We start from the raw sequence: 23,508 nt of genomic DNA on the forward strand, positions 1-23,508 counted from the left end.
AATGTACCGGAAATGAATAGGAACTTAGCAAGTGGTGTACTCTTGCGAAAACTCGGGATTAAATCTGTCTTTGAATCTGGAAAACTTGTATTAACCCACAGTGGGTATTTTGTTGGAAAGGGCTATTCCACTGAAGGAATGGCCAAGCTATGTACTGTTGAGGATAACTCAAATAAAATTAAATCTTTTGCGTATGTTATTGATTCATTTAATTTATGGCATGGTAGATTAGTACATATAGGAGTTAGTACTATGAAAAGAATGATTAAATGTGGATTAATATAATGTGATATTGATAACTTAGAAAAACGTGAAATATGTGTTAAATAAAAAATGATTAAGAAGTCATTTCATAGCATAGAAAAAACAACAAAATTACTTGAACTTGTTCATTTCGACATTTGTGAATTGAATGGAATATTAACTAGAGGCGGTAATAGATATTTTATTACTTTTATTGATGATTGTTCTAGGTATACTTACATATACTTACTTAAACATAAGGATAAAGCCTTTAGTGCCTTTAAAACTTACAAGAATGAAGTTGAAAATCAATTAGGAAGAAAATTAAAGAATTTAAGAAGTGATAGAGGTGGAGAGTATTTTTCAAATAAATTTAACATATTTTGTGAACAAAATGGAAGAATACATCAATCTTCTGCACCTAGAACACCGGAACAAAATGGATTAGCAGAAAGAAAGAATAGAACTTATTTGGAAATGATAAATGTTATGTTATTAAATTCTAAATTACCTTTTAACTTATGGGGTGAAGCATTACTTTGTGCTTGTCATATAACAAATAGAATTCCTATGAAAAATAATAAAACTTCCCCATATGAACTTTGGAAAGATAGAAAACCAAATATTAATTATTTTAAAGTGTGGGGGTACCTTGCGTATTATAAAAATATGGATCCAAAGAGAACCAAGTTAGGTCCTAGATGTATCAAATGTGCCTTTGTAGGATATGTCCTTAATAGCAAAGCCTATAGGTTATTAAATCTCGAATCAAATGCTATAATAGAATCAAGAGATGTGGAATTCTTTGAGAATGTGATGGTAGCTAGGAAATTTGAAAATAATAAGGATATTCCAACCTTTAAAAGCTCACCAAAAGAGACATCTATAAAAGATGTTGACTTTGAACCTCGAAGAAGCAAAAGAACAAGAAAGGAAAATAACTTAGAATCTAATGAAATAGATTCCCAACTTATTTCCTTTTACTTAGTAGAAGGAGATAGGAAGAATGTTGTAAGAACAATTCCTTTTATTCTTCAAGTGGAAAGTGATCCTAAGACTTATAAGGAAGCAATGCAATCTAGAGATTATATATTCTGGAAGGAAGCTATAAATAATGAAATGGATTCTATTATTTCAAATAACACTTGGGAAATAGTTGACCTACCAGCAGGTTCGAAAGCTATTGGTTGTAAATGGGTATTTAGAAAGAAATATAATTCTCATGGATCGCTTAATACTTATAAGGCTAGATTGGTAGCTAAAGGGTATCGTCAAAGGGAAGGAATTGATTATTTTGACACATATGCACCCGTGGCAAGGATAACCTCAATAAGGATTTTATTTGCACTAGCATCTATATATGATTTATATGTTCAATAGATGGACGTAAAAACGGCATTTTTAAATGGAGATCTCGAAGAGGAGATCTATATGGAACAACCGGAAGGGTTTGTTCTACCGGGAAATGAACATAAGGTGTGCAAATTAATTAAATCTTTATATGGATTAAATCAAGCTCCCAAAAAGTGGCATGAGAAATTTGACTCTAAAATAATGTCAAATGGATTTAATCACAATTTAGTAGATAAATGTCTCTACACAAAAGTGAATGGTGATATAATTACATTAGTGTGTCTATATGTTGATGATATGTTAATCATTAGTAACAATATAAACGGAATCAAAGAAACAAAACGATTTCTATCATCTACTTTCAAAATGAAAGATCTTGGAGAAGTAGATACTATCCTTGGAATCAAAGTAAAGAAGGATAGTGGGGGTTTTACATTAAGTCAATCACATTATGTTGATAATGTGATAAATAAATTTAAACATTTGAACATTAAAGAGGCAAATACCCCTATAGATCTAAATATAAAATTAATCAAAAACGAAGGTAGAAGAATTGCACAAATAGAATATGCAAGTGCAATTGGAAGTCTTATGTACGCATCACAATGTACAAGACCTAATGTGTCATTTGCTGTAAGTAAACTAAGTAGGTTTACTAGCAATCCAAGTTCGGAACATTGGAAAGCCATTGGTAGGGTTCTTGGTTACCTAAAGAAAACCAAAAACCTTAGGCTACAATATACCAAGTATCCTAAAATATTGGAAGGATATACCGATGCAAGTTGGATATCAAGTGCAGGAGAAAATAAATCCACATCTGGATGGATTTTCATTCTTGGAGGAAGTGCAGTTTCTTGGAAGTTCAAGAAACAAACTTGCATTACACATTCAACTATGGAATCAGAGTTTGTAGCTTTAGCTGAAACAGGGAAAGAAGCAGAGTGGCTGAAGGACTTATTATATGAAATACCTTTAGACATAAAGGATATTTCCTCCATACCTATTTTGTGTGATAGTCAAGCTACTTTAATTCGAGCATATAACGAAGTATATAATGGAAAGTCTAGACATATAAGTCTAAGACATGAATATGTAAGGAAATTAATTAAGCATGGAGTAATTTCTCTTACATTTGTTAAGTCAAGTGAAAACTTAGCTGATCCATTTACCAAACCTCTCACAAGAGAGTTAGTGAAATCAACATCAAGTAAAATGGGTTTAAAACTTCTTAAATAGATTCACCAATAACGGCAACCATACAAAAATATACTAAACCAATATATATATAAGTTCAAAGGGTAATAACAAGTTATTCGATAAGTGGATGGATTTCAACACTATTAGATATATTGAAATTATATCTTTGAAACTAGTGTTGGTTGTTACTGTTGGAGGGATGAGTTAATTAAACTCTTAATGAAGTTCAGTACGGAGTACAAGTATCTGTAAAGGTAACAAAAATACTGGAAGAATTTCACCTATGTGAACTTCGAGGTGGTGCCGCCTCATTAGAAAATTGAAGTTTTTTCTCTATAAAAGTTCAATGAAATAGGATTAGTGCAAGGCCATATTAGCACTAAACGAGTTAGAGGAACTTGTGAAAAGTTTAACACGTGTGTGTGATCTCATCGGTATAGTCACAAAGAATAACTGGTTCAAAGCACTTTGGCTACTTGGAATTCTGATAATACTTTATGAGATTTACACTTTGAATAGATTCAAATCGAAAAGATATCTAATTTTTATGCATAAGTGTTGATTATTTGATTATGTGATAGATACTGATTTGAACAAGTGGAGGATTGTTAGAATTTTAGTTGTTCAAAATTTAAAAAAAAAAAAAAAAATTGGGCTTAACCATGCGGCTGCACGGGTTAAGTCCATGCGGCCGCATGAGGCCCTCCCGAAACTGGGAGGGCCACTTGCATTATAACCATGTGACCGCATGGGCTATAATCATGCGGTCGCATGGTTATACAAAGTGACCGTTGGGGATTCGTTTTTTACCGTTTTTCTTTTGAATTTGGTGCCTTTTCAACATAATTTTGCACCATTTCGTGGGAACCATTCAAAGCCTATAAATAGGTGTTCCAATTGCAAAGAAAAACACTCTTGAGAAAATTAAGAAATTCACCACAAGATTATTCTCCCAAATTATCACATAATCAATCCTATATCTATTTTTACTTGTTCTTTGTAAAAGATACTCTTTGCTTTTGGTGTTCTTCACACAAATGCTTGATTAAATCCTACAAACTATTTGCCGGAACTCCTCAAAACCATTGGAAATGGGGCAAATAACGTTTGAGGATAGCGTTATCATTTTCGTGTTCAAACCTCTCATTATATCTATATACTTTGTTATTACCAATTTTCTTCTCTTCATCGCTTTAAATTTTCCAACAACTTATAAGCAGCTTAATTTGGAGAGAGAAAAATCCTGCAGAATAGAATTAGTGTATATGCAGATGAGCGAAGTTTATGCTGTTGTGGTATCGTCATGCAAACTCACCAAAAAGTATCGAAAGTAGGATCGTGTGGTATGACGTTACCGATTAGCCTTTAGCCCATATAATGAATACTGGAGGCAAATGCGTAAAATATGCATTCTGGACAGCACCGTGAGGCAAAGATGAGGCTTCACGTCTCGTCAAATCTCTTCAAGCATCTTCTTGAGAAATCATCAATCTAATTGACATAGTGTGTGCATTTATGAGTTCAATCACATGAAGAGCAGCTTCGGTAAGGTTGTGAGGGATAGTGACAGCTTGATATCACACCGACATAGTCGATGTTCTACTGAGAATGAACGAAACTGAGGAACTCGACTTTCCCATAACTGACGACAACATCAAAGCTGTTATTTTCGTAAGTAAATTGATATTTGAAAAGATTTGGCTTGTTTGATAACTATTTATAGCGTATTGGAATGTATTCTGACGCTTGCAGTTATTAATATTGCAGGACTTGTTTTCAGCTGGAACCGAGACCTTATAAAAAATAGTTGATTAGGCCATGGCGGAAATGGTGAGAAACCCAGATGTGATGGCAAAGACGCAAGCTGAAATAAGACATACTCTCAAGGGAAAGAAAATGATCGAAAAGGGTGATATTCACACACTGAAATATCTGAACTTTGCACCCTCCAATTCCTTTACTCCCAAAAGCATGCAGAGAAGAAATTAGAGTTGATGGATAAAGTATACCTCTAAAATCCGAAGTCCTGGAAAATATTTGGGGCATGGGAAGAGATCCAGCATTGTGGGTTGGCCCCAAAAGCTTCAAACCACGGAGATTTGAGATTAATTCCACTGATTTCATGGGAAATAACTTCAAATATCTTCTCTTTGGGGAAGGAAAAAGGATTTGTCTGGGCATGATCTCAGCAAATCTTGAGCATCCTTTAGCTCAATTTCGCTGCCACTTCGACTGGAAACTACCAAAAGGAAAGGACATTGCTGATACAGACATTACTGAGGCTGACGGAATAGCTGTATCGATGAAAAAAAGCTTTTCCTTGTACCACATCCTACACTCCTTCCATTGTAGCAAATTAATAATCCAAGAATAGTTCGGCTTAATTTAGTCAGCGTATTCATGTTGCAAATCATGAAATGAAACCCCAAGGCGTTCAAAAATGTTGATAGATAGCCCCCGTTTGAGCCCCATTATTCCTAAATTATAATGAGATGAATAATATTTTTTTGAGAAATGAGTGGTTGAAAAGTTTTTGATTTACGTGTAATATTATTTTATTGAAAATTGTGTGATTAAAAGTAGGAGAGAGAAAATTTTAATTTAATGTAATGAGGAATAATGGGGGCTCAAACGGGGGCTAAGTTCAACTTTTCTGCCATTTTATTGTCTCGAGATATTTATGGTCATACCTCCTTGCCCCCTACTTCAACACATCAATTTCTTGAGCATAAAATTCTGCTACCTGCAGTTGGGATTATGTACAATTTCTAATTTGAAACTATCATAAGGCATTTATGTTTCATTCAGAGGTATTTTTGTTATTGCCTACAAAACATATTTAATTTTCAAATGAAAATTGTTGTCTGTGCAGAAAAGGAAATGCAGAAGCATACAGTAGATAAAAGGATAAAATCGTGATTAGTGGCATTCATATACTCAAGAAAAACTTCCAATACTATGTAATATTATGACAGGATAAGACATGGGGAAAAAGGAGTTTACCCTCAAGGCAGCAAATCGTTTTATAACAATGAGGATCAAGAAAGAGATTATCTCCTATGGAACAAGAAAAAGCACATTATAAGACACAATTGTTGTGGTTTATCCATATAAGGGCCTGTTTGAGCCATAATATTCCAAAAAAAATATATTTTTAAACAGCGATTTGACATCATTTCAACTGCACATTCTTCAATAAAATAATATTACATGCTGATCAAAATTTTTTTTTTTATTTTTTAACCACACATTCCCCATCAATACACTATTCAAGAATGCATTATTACCAAAATAATGTAGCTCAAACACCCCCCTAAATCTCCAATAGTCAACCTGTAACTTTCCAATTACTAGAATATCGTAAGTTAATTATCACATGATCTCTATCAAGCATTTCATTATGCAACCAACCCCACACCTGCAACTCCCTCCCTTCTATCATCCACCACTTACGTACAATAAAAAGCACATAGGATTCGTCCTTTTTCATTAAATCTCCTCCAAGACCTCTGAGAATGTAATGACATCCAGCAATAGACCAAGGGTAAGCAACTCCTACTATGTCTCCAAAGGAAAAAGTGCACCCACATTCTCTAGAACGCATCAAATTGAATATCTTCAACCTGCATCTCATTTTTCAGTCTCCTTGACAAATCCAACAAACAACGAAGATTGGGGAGAAGCCCACTTCGAACATCTCTAAGTAAACATTAATATCCGCCTCCAAATCCATCAATGATAAATCATAAGCAAACGGGGCTAAAACCCATCTCCACCAACTTTTTCATCCGTACATTTGCCTCAGCTGTTCGACCAAATTTGCACAAGCCACGGATGAGAATGTTGAATGTGAAATCAGTAGGGGATATACCTAAGCTCATCATATGGTCAAACATTCCAAGTGCTTTTTCACTCTCACTTCCGTTGAAATATCCCTGAATCAAAATACTATATGTGACAACATTCACTTTGAAGTTCTTTTGTAACATTTCAGAAACAAAATCTATTGCTGCCTCCATATTCCCTTTTCTACAGTTTCCCAGAATCATATTGTTATAAACATTAGCAGTTGGCTCAACTCCTTTATCAATCATCTTGTCCCAGACTGTGTATGCTTTGTCCATCATACCCTCTTTACAGAACCAGGATATGAAATTAGCATAAGTATATACATTTGCAATGCCAGCCTCAACAGCCACATCAAAAAATTTGGTTGCATCCTCCATCAATCGAGCTTCCAAGAACCCTTTAATTAAAGAATTTACAACACAGACGGATGTTGGAATACCTGCCTGTTTCATTTCCTTATGTATCTCCTGCACCCTCTCCATATCTCCACTTCTACAGCAACCTTCTAAGATGACCGAATAAGTGACCTCGTTTGGAGTAAGTTCATCTTTAATCATATTGAACAATTCTAAGGCGCAGTTCAAATCACCATGCATATAGCACCCTTTCATCAAATTATTAGCAACCCTCAAATTCATCGGATGCCCACTTCTAATCATCTCATCCTTAAGCTTTATGGCATCGACTATATTCCTTTGCTTCACACAAGTACAGATCACACGAGTAAATGAATTCCCTGACACAACCAACCCTTTTTCCTTCATCTCCTTTAACAAGAAACAAGCTAGGTTATCGTCCAGTTTCCTACAAGCAGCCTCAACAGCTGTTCTGTAGATAGATGCGTCAAGCTTAATTTCACTACCCCTCGCCTCCATGAAATACTTCTGAGCCTCCTCTACCTGACCTAGTTTCAAACACGCATGCATCATCAAATGGACAGTTGCACAATCATAACTCTCTGGTCTTAAAACCACACATCTAAACAAATCATGCGCCTGGCCAATCATATTTTGCTCAACCAATGCACTCAACAAATTTTTCGTATATGGGATCCACGGCATTATACCACAAATAACCATTGTTCTGAAACAACCTATAGCATCCCTATGCCTATGCCCGTTAATATAAACATTCAATAAGTAATTAAATACCCGTGGATTTAACTCAAAACCAAATCTTTTTGAGCAATTAACAATGCGACGAACAATAACAGCAGCAGAGAGTACTGAATCGCTGCAAACGTAGTGATTAAGCAAATTCTTAGCCTCGAGGAGATGTTCAGGAGACTTTACCAAAATGTGCAGCAAGACTCCCAAAGGGTCAGCGGACCCGGATGCAAAACCGCGATTTTTCTCGGCCCACTTGTAGTACTCGAGGGCAGAAACTGGGTCATCATTCCGGTCTAAAAGGGTTCTTATGACAATGGCCTGTGTTAAAACTCTGTTTTCCGATATGGGTTTTTTGAAAGTTTGGATCTTGACAGAGTTTTGGGTGATCTTGACAGAGTTTTGGGTGTCTGAGGGGAATAGTTCGGAAATTTTATAAAGGGAAGTGGAAGAAGAAGATGATGAATTAGATTTGCGAAGGATGAGAGAAAACAGTAATCTTGGAGGAAGTGTTGAAGAAGTTAGGAACTTCATTTTACTTGGATTTCGGTAATAGAAAACCCTATAAACCCTTATTCAAGGTTTCAATCAAGAAAATTTGCTATAAACATGGGAAATTGGCAGTCCCTAACCTATGGGGTTATTGTGCAAATGGTTCCTAATCTTCAAGTCTTAACACAAAATCCCTTACATTTCACTTAATTGGTGAAATTGGTCCTTTTGTATTCCTTAAATAATAAATAGTAAAGCTACTTTGACATTCATTTTGGATTTCATAGTTGACGTTCCATGATGTGTAAAAAATCTGATCATTCATTTCAATAAGGGTTCGTTTGATTGCAAAGGTGAAATTTGGATGAAAAGAAAACGAATTCTATGAAATTGAATTGATGGAAAATTGCTTTTTTGAGAATTGTAAATTATTGTGTTTGATTGGTATAATTTTTCATGTATAAATGTTTAAATTAAAGTATTTTTTTATGTCTGTTTGACTTTGTTTTACATGAAAATTGTCAATTAAAGGAATAGAATTTACTGGTATTGGGAATGAAATTTATTTTCATTGTCAAAACAAAAAAAAAATTCAAGAAAATTATCTATTTTTGGGTATTCGTTTGACTTTGTTTTACATTAAAATTGTTAACTAAAAGGAAATATTTTTTACAATAAATCTAAGAATTTGTTTCCATTACAAAAAAAAAAAAAAAAAAAAAAAAAAAAAAAAAAAAAATTTTTTTTTAAAAAAATTAAAAATTTTTTTTCAATAAAAAAAAAAAAAAAAAAAAAAAAAAAAAGCTACAGTAACATGGAATTCCAATTCCGATTTTCCTTAAAAACCACGAAAAGATCAATTCTCGAGACAAGCAAGAAAAGACATTTCTATTGAAATAAAACCCTATCAAACACCATAAAGTTGGAAATATAATTCTTTTTCCATTTTTTATGTAAAATTTTGGTGTATCAAACACACCCTAAGTGCTTTTCCAATAAGTGGCCAAACTACTTGTCACATCTTAAAATGTCAACAAAACAGTCAGTATAGCAAAACTCATAATAAAAACACAAATAATAAGAAATCATCATAAGTTTGAAGTCTAATATTCTGAAAATCCTGGAAAAGTTTGTCCAATTCACTTTTCAATGAATTCACTCAGTCGAATAATTTTATATGCAGGTGAACTTAATGAGTCACGAGTTCATTGGTGAATCTAAATATATGAACCCACGAAATTACAAATTCCCTTCTAAGTCTGAACATATAGACCCAATGGGTCAAGAGTTCAATAGTGTGAAATTGTACAACTCTTGTTCCATAAAGAGTTTTTTTTTTTTGGCCCCATCTTGCACAAGAAAACTTCTACAATGTGTTACCTAATTCATAAACAAGAATCTCCGAAAAAGATAATAGAACTTCCATAATAATAATTAGTAGAGAACTAAATAAGAAATTCAAATAATATCAAATCAAATCTCTTCTTATCTAGAAATAAGATCACTTCGTCTCCGAGCATAAAAATGATTTGATAATAATGTATTTAGCACAATTCCTTACACCAAAATTTGTGTCTAGCAGTATAGGTATTCATATGAAAAGTTATATAGTCAAAATAAATTTCTTAAGTCAAATTGGTTGTAACAAATGTATGAACCATTAAACTCGGCGTGAACTTACAGACTTAACCAGTGCAGCATATGAAATTTTCTTAAATTTCTCTAAATTACTTACTAAAAAAACTCGAATTTGTTTAATTAATAAATTAATGAAAAAACAGTTTTAAAACATAATTTGCCAACACAGTGGAACGATAACAGAATCTTGACGAGCAACCTTTTTTTTTTTTTTTTTTTATCTGCACTCCCATTGAATTATGGGAACTCAAAAGAGAGATTGAAAATATAAATAGAAATGAAAAAGTTCACCCTTTCTTAAAAGATTATATCTTTAAATGAGGTATAATTAAATTTAAAATCAGAGCGTCTCGCTACTACTTAATCATAAATTTGTCTTGTGTAAATGAGTTCACTATGATGGAAATTCAGCAAGAGCAACTGATGGAAATTAGAGCAGTGTTTTATTTCTCTGTAAAAATGACAGACTTTACAACCTGCATTTTACAATGACTTGCGTACATTTAAACACAAAATCTCCGATCTCTATTCTAGGAAATTAGCCAACATTCTGCATATATAAAAGTAGCAGGCTAATTTCATGGTTATACAAAAATAACATTTACAGAAAATTGATTGACTGTTACAGACATGATTATTGGCTATCTTGCTGGTTTTGATTCTTGGCTTGATTTGTGGTGGCTGATTTTTGCTCCTTGGCTTGATTAGTGGAATCTTCCTTCATACGCCCCGCAAGATTGGGCTGCCATTGGCAAGACCAATCTTGTTTCTCAGTTGTTCCGTACGTTGCTTTGACAGTGGTTTTGTTAGAATATCTACAAGCTGGTCCTGTGTATTTACATGATGAACTTGGAGTGTTCCTTTCTGAACTATATTGCGCACAAAGTGTAGATCAATTTGAATGTGCTTCATTCGAGAGTGGTGGATTGGATTGAAACTCAGTTGTGTGGCACCCAAGTTATCACAAAGTAGCTTTGGTGTGGATGATATAGGGTGGCCAAGTTCTTGAAATAACTGAAGGAGCCAAATGGTTTCTGAGGCCGCATTTGCAAGGGCTCTGTACTCAGCCTTGGTTGATGATCGAGCAACTGTCCTTTGTTTTTTCGAGCTCCAAGAAATTGGATTTGTGCCAAGGAAACATATATAAGCAGAGGTTGAAGTTTTATCATCAAAGTTTCCTGCCCAATCTGCATCACTGTATGTGGTAAGAGTTGACGGACTGAATTTTCTGATATAAATTCCATGAAAAATTGGTAGTTTCAAGTAATGAAGGAGCCTCTTAGCAGCCGTCCAATGAGTTGCAGTGGGTTTATGCATAAACTGAGAGAGTTTATTCACCACAAATGAAATGTCTGGCCTTGTAAGAGATAGATATTGAAGAGCACCGATAACACTCCTAAATTCTGTGTTGTCAACGGAGCTGGTTCCATCAATAAGTTTGAGGGATGTAGTGGTTGATAATGGTGTGGATGCATCTTTTGCACTGAGCATATTACTTTTGGACAGGATATCTCTAATGTATTTATGATGAGACAAGAGGAGACCAGATTTAGTAGGTATAACTTCCATCCCCAGGAAAAAATTTAGCTATCCCATATCTTTCAAAGAGAAACAATGTCCAAGTTTTGTGATTACTGAAGCAACAAATTGAGTATCACTGCCAGTTAGGACTAATTAATCCACATATACCAGCAGAAAACATGTAACCGAGCTGGTTCTGTATATAAATAATGAAGAATCTGCTTTAGAATTCATAAACCCAAGCTCTGTAATGGTTTTCTTGAGGGCCAAATACCAAGCTCTAGGTGCTTGTTTTAGGCCATAGATGGCCTTTTGTAACTTGCAGACATGGTTAGGCTTGGATGTATCCTTGAACCCCGGAGGTTGAACCATGTAAACTTTTTCAGTCAACATCGCATGTAAGAATGCATTGTCGACATCAAGTTGTCTTAAAATCCACCCTTGCATAACAACAATAGTCAAGACAGTTCTTATTGTTACCAGCTTTACAATCGGACTAAATGTCTCTTTATAATCTAAGCCAGGGCGTTGGTTGTACCCTTTGGCCACAAGTCTTGCTTTAAAGCGATCAATAGACCCATCAGCTTTCCTCTTAACTCAAAATATCCATTTATAGCCTACTGGTTTATAGTGTGTAGGAGGAGGAGCTAAGTCCCACGTGTAAGTATTATGCCCTAGGTCCAATCAACTTTGAACATAAATACTTTTGATATATAATTAATGCAATTTAATGACAGATCTATTATTTAATTAATAGACAATTAAGTAAATAATAGAATCCGTAGATTCAAATCTTCGTAATTTGTTAATCACAAGGAGTTGTGATTGTGAGATACAAATTACATCTGATTGAATCTTAAATCGTTCATGGTCGTAAGTAATAACGAGATATGGATATCATTATTACAGATAGACCATCACGTGTGGCATTTCTTACTTGTGAAGTAAGTAGCTGATCTCACAAGCTAAAATGTGGTGACACTTAAATGACCACATGGATGTTATGTTATAGAACAAAATATTGGAGACTCGCCGAGAGATTCCACATGAATAACTATCTGAGTGTCAGTGGTTAATTTCTAATGTTCGGTAGTGGAATTGGTCCTTTGACTTGAGGTCTTCATGGTACCTTATATGAGGACAGTCATACTTTAGCGATGTTGGATGTTGCTCTGCAAATGGCCGCTAATACGACATCGTTCGGGTACGTCAAGAATCGTATGAAGGTTGTGATTGATCAATAAAGGATTCGTCCCTCTTAGATAGTAGGAGATTATGATCTGCGTTTCATTCAATTAAGTCGATGATGAAATCCTTGGCCAAGGTGTACTCATAAGTCGAAAAAGAGTTTTCGACTTATATTGACTTAATAGTGGAGTGAAAGATATGATCGTTAATCGAGATTGACACACTTCCATATCTCGTAATTAATCGGATCATATTGACGAAGGGATTATAGTTTCACGGTAAATGAACGAGTTTGGTTTTGTCATACCACGTGACATTTCTCGTCACATATATTGCTCTGACACATTGCTAGATGTCAATATGGGACGGCGAGTGTGAATTGATGATAAATTAAAAGGGTGTTTTAATTTATCAATTTTAATTAGATCAAAATAATATTTCACGTCATTAGGCATGCTGATCGGGAACCTGATGGGTGGCACATAAAAGAGAATTGGAAGATTTTAATTTGTCAATTAATTAATTTAACAATCGTTGGATAAATTAATTAATTGGGTTGGTTATTTAGAGGCCCGTTTGGGCTTATATAAATACATGGCTAGAGTTTTCAATTCATATGATTTTTCTCATAATTATTCTTGCTAGCACAAGAGGAGAAAATCCTGGTAGCTGCAATCTTGTTCTCTGTGTGGATCACCTTTGGAGGCTGGACAATTGGACAGTTGTGGTTGACGAATCAAGATTGTTGGAAGAAAAAGAAAAGCAAAAAGTTTGCAGAATTCTTTAAATGTACAATTTTTATCACGATTTCTATCTAAATACAAAGGGATCCTTGGTGGGAATCGAAATAATTTTAATTTTTCGCTGTACCTGTATAAGTAGATTCCCAACAGTGGTATCAGAGCCTACTTTATGTTTATTAGAAATTGTCTTGAATATGTGAAAAATCAAAAGTTGATTTTGTTCGGTTTCTAGTTTCTAGCAATTTATGAAATTTGATTTTCAATGTTTTAAATCTGATTTAAATGGTATAATAAAAAAAAATTGGGGAGGGATGCCGGCAGCAACAGTTGTTGACGACGATGGCGGTGCTGTTGCTGTGTAATAGCGGCAGCACCGGTGTGCTGCTGGCGACAATAATAGCCGCCGACAGGTGTGGCACAAGGAGGCAACAGCGTCGCTGCCTCGCTGTGCAGGCAACTAGCGGTGAGTCGCCAGTCGTGTGATGCAGCGCCGGGCACTTCTACTTTTGTAGCAGCAGCGTCGGCGCAGCCCGCGCGCTGCCACTGCAGCCGGCACACCGCGTCGACCTTTCCAGAAAGAAAGGAGAGAGAAAGAAGGAGGCAGCCTAGGGTTTTCAGTTGATATTGCGTTTTGGGTGAATTGGAGGTGGGGGCCTCTGACGCAATTTGTAAAATTGCAGGCCTCGGTTTGCAATATCCATTTTGGGGTCAATTTGTAAATTATTTAAGTGAGGGTAGTTCTTGCAATATTTGATATTAAGGACCTCTTTCCTGCAATTCCATTTTCGGGGTCTGATTACAATTAATAAATGAAAGGGTTTCTCTGCAATTTCTTTATTTGGGAGGTCCTAATTATAAATTCAAGTTTGGGTCAAAATGCAATTTCAAAATAGTTTTGAACTTATATTTTAGAATGCTTTTAAATTTGATTTTAATGGGTTTGACCTATAAATTTAATTTTGACCCAAATTGAAATTTTATTTAAAATTGACGACTTTTTATATTTTCGTTAAGATATGATTTTAACTTAAATATAAAATTTGACCCCAAATAGAATTTTATTTTATTTAGAAGTGTTATCTTATATTAAAATATTAATTCTATTAAAATTAGAGTTTGACTCTAATTTAATACTTAATTAAATTTTGATTTTAATTAATTATTCACCCAAATATGTTATCGAAGTTAGAATTGGATTCGAATTCGACATTTAATTAAAATTTAATTTTAATTAAATTATCTCACCCTAAATTTCCTTTTGGAATTAGAGTTTGACTCTAATTTGTTATTTAATTAAAATTTGATTTTAATTAAATCAATTCACCCTAAAATTTGTTCAAATCAAAGTTGGACTCTAATTTGGTATTTAATTAAAATTTTGATTTTAATTAAATTAATTCGCCCTAAATATTGGAATTAGAGTTAGACTTTAGTTTTGTTATTTAATTGAAATTTGATTTTAATTAAATTCAACTGCCTTAAGTTATGAAATTAGAGTTGGACTCTAATTTGATATTTAATTAAAATTTGATTTTAATTAAATTATCTCGTCCTATAATTGTTGAATTATAGTTGGACTCTAATTTGGTATTTAATTAAAATTTGATTTTAATTAAACATGCTGCTAATTAAATAATCGATTAATATGATTAATTAATTATTTAATTGTTCCGATCCATTTGTCTAAAAGAGTTTAGACGTGCTAGAAACTTGAAACTAATTTGCATATAATATTAAATATTATATAGGTATACATTTATGTGATGAATGTATTATTAGTGGACGATCATGGACTCGACCATATGGAAGTATTGAATGGTTAATTTTTATTCTTGTCGTTTTTCTGGGCCTGCGAGCTCTTAATTGTTTTGGGTCTGCGATCTCGTTATTATTTTTATTATTTTGGGCCTGCGAACTCTTGATTATTTTGGACTTGTGAGTCCGTTATTATTATTGTTGCTATGCGCCTGCGAGTCCAATTCATTTAGGCCTGCGTGCCAATTAAATTAATTGATGCATTTTATATATTATTCTTTTTCATTTCATCATTTATATTTATTGAATTGTGAGTAACCATGTGTATTTGAAAGGCATATTGGATGCCAACAACCAAATTAAATCTTCTCGATTGGTACTGCAATTTGAGAATTGTTCTCAAGCATGAGAAAATTGGTTGTCCTTAAGTAGCCATTTTCCAGAGACATTTGGTGATGACTCGATTAAAGAAGAGGTGGCTGCTATAATGAACGCAGTGATGACAATAATACTGCAATTTATGTAATACTTGCAACTATGTCACCTGAGTTACAAAAGCAACTTGAGAGTATAGATGTTAACACATAATTTTTTATTACAAAAAGTTGTATGATAATAATCATGTGTTGAAAGATATGAGACTTTCAAACAACTATACCGATACAAAGTGACAAAAGAATTTTCAGTCAATTCTCATGTACTGAAGATGATTGACATGAGAAGTGTCTCAACTGAGTTCAATCATTAACTATGAACTAAGTATTGACTTAGCTCGGCAATCTTTGTCATAGAGTTACTCATACTAATTATTAATTATGATATGAATAAGCTCGAATGCATACTCATTAAGTTGCTTAACATGCTTAGGACTGTTAAGTCCTTTATCAAAGTTGGTAGTGGACAAACTAATGATTCCTCTAAGGGTATTAAGAGGAAATCTAAAGGGACTTTGGGAAAGCACCCAATATGGTTAAGACAGTCTAAGCGAAGGACAATACCAAATCTAATGACCCTTGGTTTCATTATAGAATGAAAGGTCATTGAGAGGAATATATCATGGCTTATGTCTACTTCACGAGTTTCTTAGGTATTTGATACCAGATGTAGATCTCATATTTATACAAATATGGAGAAACTAAATAGAAGTAGACCACTGCGAAAGGGAGAAGTTGACCTACACGTTGAAGATGAGCAAAGGTTGCTGCATTGCCTATACGAGCATACTTCTTGCCGTTGCCTTTTGACTTAGTAATGGAATTAGAGAAATGTTACTTTGTACCCACCATAGCTGGAACATTAAAATGAATTTCATTCAGACGCGAATCATTTTAATGTTAAGGACAATTGTTGTTCCTGCATATTTTGATTAAGATCTTAATAGTTGTGGTAAGTTACAAAATAACATTTATATTCTAAATACTAAGGATTCTATAATGAGTATAGAAATTATAAGGCATAAATGCGATAATCTAATTATTACCGAAATTTGGCACGACAGACTTTGTCATATAGATGAAAAATAATTCCAAAGTTACATAGAAATGTATACTTGGGATTAATTAATTTTGACAAGTACAAATTATGCATGTCTGGTATAATGACCAAATCTTCTTTTATTTGAAAAGAAGAAATGTCAGCATAATTACTGGTCTAATGCATAGTGATGCATATGGACTCGTGTTAATTAATGTCAGGTAATGTTTCTCTTATTTCATCAATGATCATGTATACTTGATGAAAACTCAAACATGAAACTCTTGAAAAGTTCAAGGGATTCAAACTAGGAGTAGAGAAACAGATAGGTAAAGATACCCTCACATTAAGATTCGATCAAGTGGGAGTATTTTAAAGATAAAATCTAGATTATCTAACAGAGAATGAGATTCTCTTGCAGTGGACTCCTTTACATACACTGCAGCATAGTGGGGTATCTAAAAGGAAGAATCGTTAACTATTAGATATAATGCGATTGATTGCAGTGTCCAACACACTAAATCATGTCCCATCTAAATTGGTTAACAGAACTCCATATGAGTTATGGAAAGGCAATAGTCCCAATTTATCTTATATGAAAGTTTGGGGCCATGACGCTTATTTGAAGCGCCTTGAATCGGATAAGTTTGACACTAAATCTGATAAATAAGTATTTGTGGGGATATTCAAAAGAGACATTTGAATATAAATTTTATTATCATGAATAAAGTCTTCGTCTCACGACATATCGTCTTCTTAGAGAAAATGTTTACTCTGGGGGAGGACAGTGCGAGTAAAATAGAAATTGAAAGAGTTCAAGAGTCCACAGATATAGTTAACCAAGTAGATAAATCCGAGTTTGATCCCATATCTGATATGGGACATACTTTTGATCAGGAAGTAAAGACTCCTGAGAACATGTTAGCTCTATGTGAATCTAGTAGGATCATTAGACCTTCAAGAAGGTGCGAATCCATGATTACTAATCAGGTATTACTGATCGAGGATAATGAACCTGCTAGTTGCACTAAAATAAAGTCAAGTGTTGACTTAAAAGAGACAGCAAGAGGTCATGAAACTCGACGTATGTGAACAAGGTTTGGACCTTGATCAAGCCTACTGATGGAATAAAACCCATAAATTTTTATAAATAGTTTACAAGGAAAAGGTCGATATGGATTGGAATATCCATATATACAAAGCAAGGCTAGAAGTAAAGGTTAAGTGTTGACCTTGGTGAAACCTTTCTCTTGTAGCCTTGCTGAAATCCATTCGGGTTTTGCTTGTAACAGTTGCATACTGTGATTATAGGTTAAGAGAAATCTCTTGGAGCTGAAATCTTAGATTTAATGAAAAAGTCAAAATATTTGATTTTATCAAATTTGAAGACGAATTGTGTGTTTACAAGAAGATAGTGGGAGCTTTGTCGTATTCCTAATATTATAGAAAATGATATCCCTGTATTTCAATCGTTGAAATAATGGTTGTTAAAGGATTTATTCATGAACGATATGAGAGAAACAACTTGATCTATAAAGGTAGATCTAGAAGATTTCTTAACTCATCCCAATTTACATAGATGAAATCTTGAGAAGATTTCCTATAGAGAAACTGGTTTACTTTTAGGCGGTATGTTGGAAAGGTTCCAAACGTGAAGCAACCGTTGATTCAATAGTAGAAACCTAATACATGATAACTTCAGAAGTAGCAAAGAGTTGCAATCTAGATCATGATATTCATAAATGAACTTGGAATAGTTTCTGATATTGTTGATCACATGCCATTATATTGTGATAACAATAGAGCCATTGCGAAAGTAAAGGAACTAATGTCTCATCAATGATCCAAACATGTATTAAAACGGTATAATACCATCAGAGAGATAATACATAGAATGACGAAAAGAGAAGAACAAATTCTCACATTTAACAATATTGCAGATCCACTGACAAAAAGTTGTCGTAGCATAAACATGATCGTCATGTAGACTTATGATATTAGATACATAAGTGATTGGATCTAGTGCAAGTAGGAGTTTGTAAGTATTATACCCTAAGTCCAACAACTTTGGATATAAATACTTTTGATATATAATTAATGCAATTTAATGGCAGCTCTATTATTTAATTAATAGACAATTAAATAAATAATAGAGTCCGTAGATTCAAATCTTCGTAATTTGTTAATCACAAAGAGTTGTGATTGTGAGATACAAATTACATCTGATTGAATCTTAAATCATTCGTGGTCGTAAGTAATAACGAGATACAGATATCGTTATTTCTTACTTGTGAAGTAAGTAGCTGATCTCACAAGCTAAAGTGTGGTGACACTTAAATGATCACATGGATGTTTTGTTATAGAACAAAACATTGGAGACCCGCCGAGAGATTCAACATGGATAACTATCTGAGTGCCAGTGGTTAATTTCTAATGTTCGGTAGTGAATTGGTCCTTTGACTTGAGGTCGTCACGGTACCTTATATGAGGACAGTCATACTTTAGCGGTGTTGGATGTTGCTCTGCAAATTGCCCTAATACGACATCGTTCGGGTATGTCAAGAATCGTATGAAGGTTGTGATTGATCAATAAAGGATTCGTCACCCTTAGATAGTAGGAGATTATTATCTGCGTTTCATTCAATTAAGTCGATGATGAAATCCTTGGCCAAGGTGTACTCATAAGTCGAAAAGGAGTTTTCGACTTATATTGACTTAATAGTGGAATGAAAGATATGATCGTTAATCGAGATTGACACACTTCCATATCTCGTAATTGATCGGATCATACTGACGAAGGGATTATAGTTTCACGGTAAATGAACGAATTTGGTTTTGTCATACCACATGATATTTCTCGTCACATGTATTGCACTGACACATTGTTAAATGTCAATTTGAGACGGTGAGTGTGAATTGATGATAAATTAAAAGAGTGTTTTAATTTATCAATTTTGATTAGATCAAAATAATATTTCACGTCGTTAGGCATCGTGATAGGGAACTTGATAGGTCGCACACAAAAGAGAATTAGAAGATTATAATTTATCAATTAATTAATTTAACAAGCTTTGGATAAATTAATTAATTGGGTTACATATTTATATACCTGAATTAATTAATTGAATTAATTAGTTTACGGATCAAATTTAATTAAAGGGGTTAATTAAATATTGGATCGAGTCAGGTCATGCCCGTTTGAACTTATATAAATATGAACCCGTTTGGGCTTATATAAATACATGGCTAGAGTTTTCAATCCATATGATTTTTCTCATAATTATTCTTGCCAGCACAAAAGGAGAAAATCCTGGTAACTACAATTTTGTTCTTTGTGTGGATCACCGTTGGAGGTTGGACAATTGAACAGCTGTGGTTGGCGAATCAAGATTGTTGAAACAAAAAGAAAAGAAAAATATTTGCAGAATTTTTCAAAAGTACAATCTTTATCACGATTTCTATCTAAACACAAAGGGATCCTTGGTGGGAATCGAAATAATTTTAATTTTTCGCTATGCATGTATAAGTAGATTCCCAACACCACGTACCATACCTCATCAATGCCGTGAGTTCTTCAGACATAGCATGTCTCCATTTTGGTTCACGGAGTGCTTGACTCACACAGTTTGGTTCAATGGTTGGTTGAATAGGATGTTTTGTAACTGAGTTTAACTGTTTCAGCTTGTAGATGTTGTTCATGGATCGAGTGGTCTTGGTGTGAGTTCGGGTTATCTCAGGAGGTGGGTTATTGACCACGGACTTGGTGATTTCTGTACAAGGAGTTTGTTTATCCGTGGTGAGTAAGAGACTTGAGTGAGTGGACTCACTTGTGTGCGACTGGTGTGGTGTGATCGAAAAAATTGAGTTTAGATTGGGAAAATTTCAAGGAGAGAAATTAGGGGAATTACCCGAAGGAGCAACGGAAGGCGAGTGAGCTCTCAGACTATACTGACGGTGGTTACAGCACGGGAATCATCGACATAGGCAGCATAGATGGCAAGGATTTAGCGTCGGGTTCTTGGGTCTTGATGGGACTTTTAGTTTCATCGAAGATAACATGCCGAGAGAGATACGTACATTTTGTGTTCATATCAACGCACTTGAATGCGTTTTGGGTTTGGGAATAGCCTAAGAATAGGCATGGGATGGATTTAGGCTGGAGTTTATTTGAGTTGTAGGGCCGAATTAGAGGAAAACAGAGGCAACCAAACTTTCTTAACTTGAGATAATTTGGTGTTTGTTGAAATAAGGCTTCAAATGGTGATTTATTTTTTAACAATTGTGTTGGTTGTCGGTTAATAAGATAAGCAGCCGTTTCAAAAGCATGGGGCCAATATGATTGGGGTAGAGAAGCATCTTGTAATAAGGTAAATCCTGTTTCAACAAGATGACGGTGACGACGTTTGTAGACCCCATTTTGTTATGGTGTATGGGGTGGCGGGGTATAGTGGCTAATTCCATGAAATGAAAGATAATTTTTGAGTGCCACAAATTCACCACCATTATCGGAATAGAGACATTTGATTCTTTTTTGAAAGCGATTTTCCACAAGATTTTTAAATTGTGGAAAAATGGTGCTTACATCAGATTTTTTTTGTTAAAGGGTAGAACCACACATATTTGGTAAAATGGTCGACCAAAATCAAATAATATTTAGAACCATCGATACCAATTGTATGCGCGGGACCCCAAATGTCGATGTAGATGAGATCAAGGGGTGCATTGCTTTTTAAACTAGTGGAACAAAATGGTTGCTAGTGTGCTTTATTCATTGAACAAGAAATACAAATGTGAGACACTGTCTTTTTTTATTGGAAGGAAAAAATATTTGATGAGATAGTGAACAACTTTTTGAGATGGATGTCCAAGCCTCTTGCGCCACCATCAATCGATGTTCCCTTATGCACATTTACAACCATTTTTTAAGGAGAGTCCATCAAGGAGTCTGGGAGCGTGTAAACACCATTTTCACATGCACTTTGAGTAAAGTCGCCCCCGTGGTCTGATCCTTGGCAAGAAAATAAGTGGAGTGAAATTCAAGAAAAACATTATTCTGAGTAGAAAAGTGATGAACGGAAATCAAATTTTTGCAGATACTTAGAACACAAAGTGTATCATTTAAATGAAAGGTACGTGTTGGTGATTGAAATACGAAAGAACCAATGTGTGATACACGCAAACCTGAACCATCACCTATTACAACTTCATCTGTCCCACCATATTCCGAGTGCATTGAGAGGTTTGCCAAATCACCCATAATATTATGTGAAGCAGCAGAATCAATGAGCCACTTAGTGTTCTGCTGTTGAGAGGTAGAAACACAATTTGCAGTAGCTTCGAAAAAAGTCACTCGTAGACACTGCTTTGCAATGTGACCCAATTGGTCACAAAGTTAACATTTGGGCTGAAAGCGTCGTTGGCCGTTATACCGGCCCAAGTTGTTTTGCTTTCTGTTATCAAGTGGCCAACTATTTGGGCGTGATTGGGCCACGGGCCCTTTAAAGATATGTTGCTTATTTGGACCCCAAGAGGAGTTGCCATTGCTTCCAAATAAAGAGGAAGAACCTGGACGTCGGTTCGTGTAGTTGGCCGTGGCTAATAGTCGTTGTGTTGAGACTTCAAGACGACGCAGGTATGTCTCATAACCTATGAGCAGATTATGTAGTTCCTCAAAGGTGAGGGATTTTTCCCGAGCTCTAATGGGTGCAGCGATTTCCCGATAATCATAGCCGAGACCATTGAGAATGTATAAAGTGAAATCATCATCTAAAATTGGATGATCAATAAGTGCTATTTCATCAGCAATAGACTTCACTATATGCAGGTATTCCTAGATGGTTTGATTGCCCCGTTTTATTAGTGTTATTTCCTCTTTGAGTCGCACTGCCCTGGTTCGAGATTTGCTAGCATAGAGGGAGTTTAATTTTTGCCACACTTCCTGAGAAGTTTTGGCAAACAAAATGAGAGGGGTGATGGTCGTCGCAGTGGATGCTAGGATAGCACTTAGGATTAGTTTATCCTGCCTTACCCAGTGCGTTTTTTGAAGGGAGGATGAGGGATGGTCAGTTTGATGGAGGCAAGGTTTTTCTCCAATGACGTAGTCAAGGAGGTCGTACCCAATTAGAAGAGCTTCAAATTGGGCACACCACTGTGAGAAGGTTGAGGGAGTAAGTTTGTCATTGATTTGTGCTGAAACGTTGAGAGCAATCAAGGGGATATCTGTTGGGGATGAAGGATTTTGAGTGGGATTAGATGAAATGGGATCAAACTCTCGTGAGAGAATGGCAGCTCTGATACCATGATGGAAATTCAGCAAGAGTAACTTATGGAAATTAGAGCAGTGTTTTATTTCTCTGTAAAAATGACAGACTTTATAACCTGCATTTTACAATGACTTGTGTACATTTAAATACAAAATCTCCGATCTCTATTCTAGGAAATTAGCCAATATTTTGCATATGTAAAAGTAGTAGGCTAATTTCATGGTTATACAAAAATAACATTTACAGAAAATTGATTGACTGTTAAAGGCATGATTATTGGCTATCTTGCTGGTTTTGATTCTTGGCTTGATTTGTGGTGGCTGATTTTTGCTCCTTGGCTTGATTAGTGGAATCTTCCTTCATACATTATGCTTACAAATGGCTCGTTTAAAAATTAAAATATACATATTTAGTACGTAGTATTATATCAAACTTTTTAGTATCCAATTCCATGTTCCATAACATTACCTCAAAAAAATGATGCTTTGCTTTCTACCGAAAAAGACAATTGACAGTGGTAGATTTGTCATTGATGCACCAATGATTTCTATGAGAATGTCGTTGAAACTGGAAACCCTTTGTAATACTCGCCAACAGAAAAGAAACCAATTTTGTAATACATTTTTGACAGAATAAGAAGATGCTTCCAATAACTGGAAACCTTGTCGTGACAATCAAACTATGCAA

The 23,508-nt window shown here is 34.7% G+C and overlaps 1 protein-coding gene across 1 annotated transcript; it reads right to left on the reverse strand.

Annotated features, from left to right (window-relative positions):
* Window positions 1–6,536: 6,536 nt before the first annotated feature.
* LOC111382500 (pentatricopeptide repeat-containing protein At3g54980, mitochondrial-like) lies at window positions 6,537–8,282 on the reverse strand. Its single transcript, XM_023006500.1, has one exon. It carries the CDS (start codon window positions 8,280–8,282, stop codon window positions 6,537–6,539), a length of 1,746 nt encoding a protein of 581 aa, XP_022862268.1.
* Window positions 8,283–23,508: the final 15,226 nt, after the last annotated feature.

Source organism: Olea europaea, unplaced genomic scaffold (genome assembly GCF_002742605.1).
Source record: "Olea europaea var. sylvestris unplaced genomic scaffold, O_europaea_v1 scaffold2512, whole genome shotgun sequence".
NCBI classification, from domain to species: domain Eukaryota; kingdom Viridiplantae; phylum Streptophyta; class Magnoliopsida; order Lamiales; family Oleaceae; genus Olea; species Olea europaea.

Coding starts and splice junctions, on each gene's coding strand:
- LOC111382500 (XM_023006500.1), bottom strand. CDS start 8,282: ATGAAGTTCCTAACTTCTTCAACACTTCCTCCAAGATTACTGTTTTCT.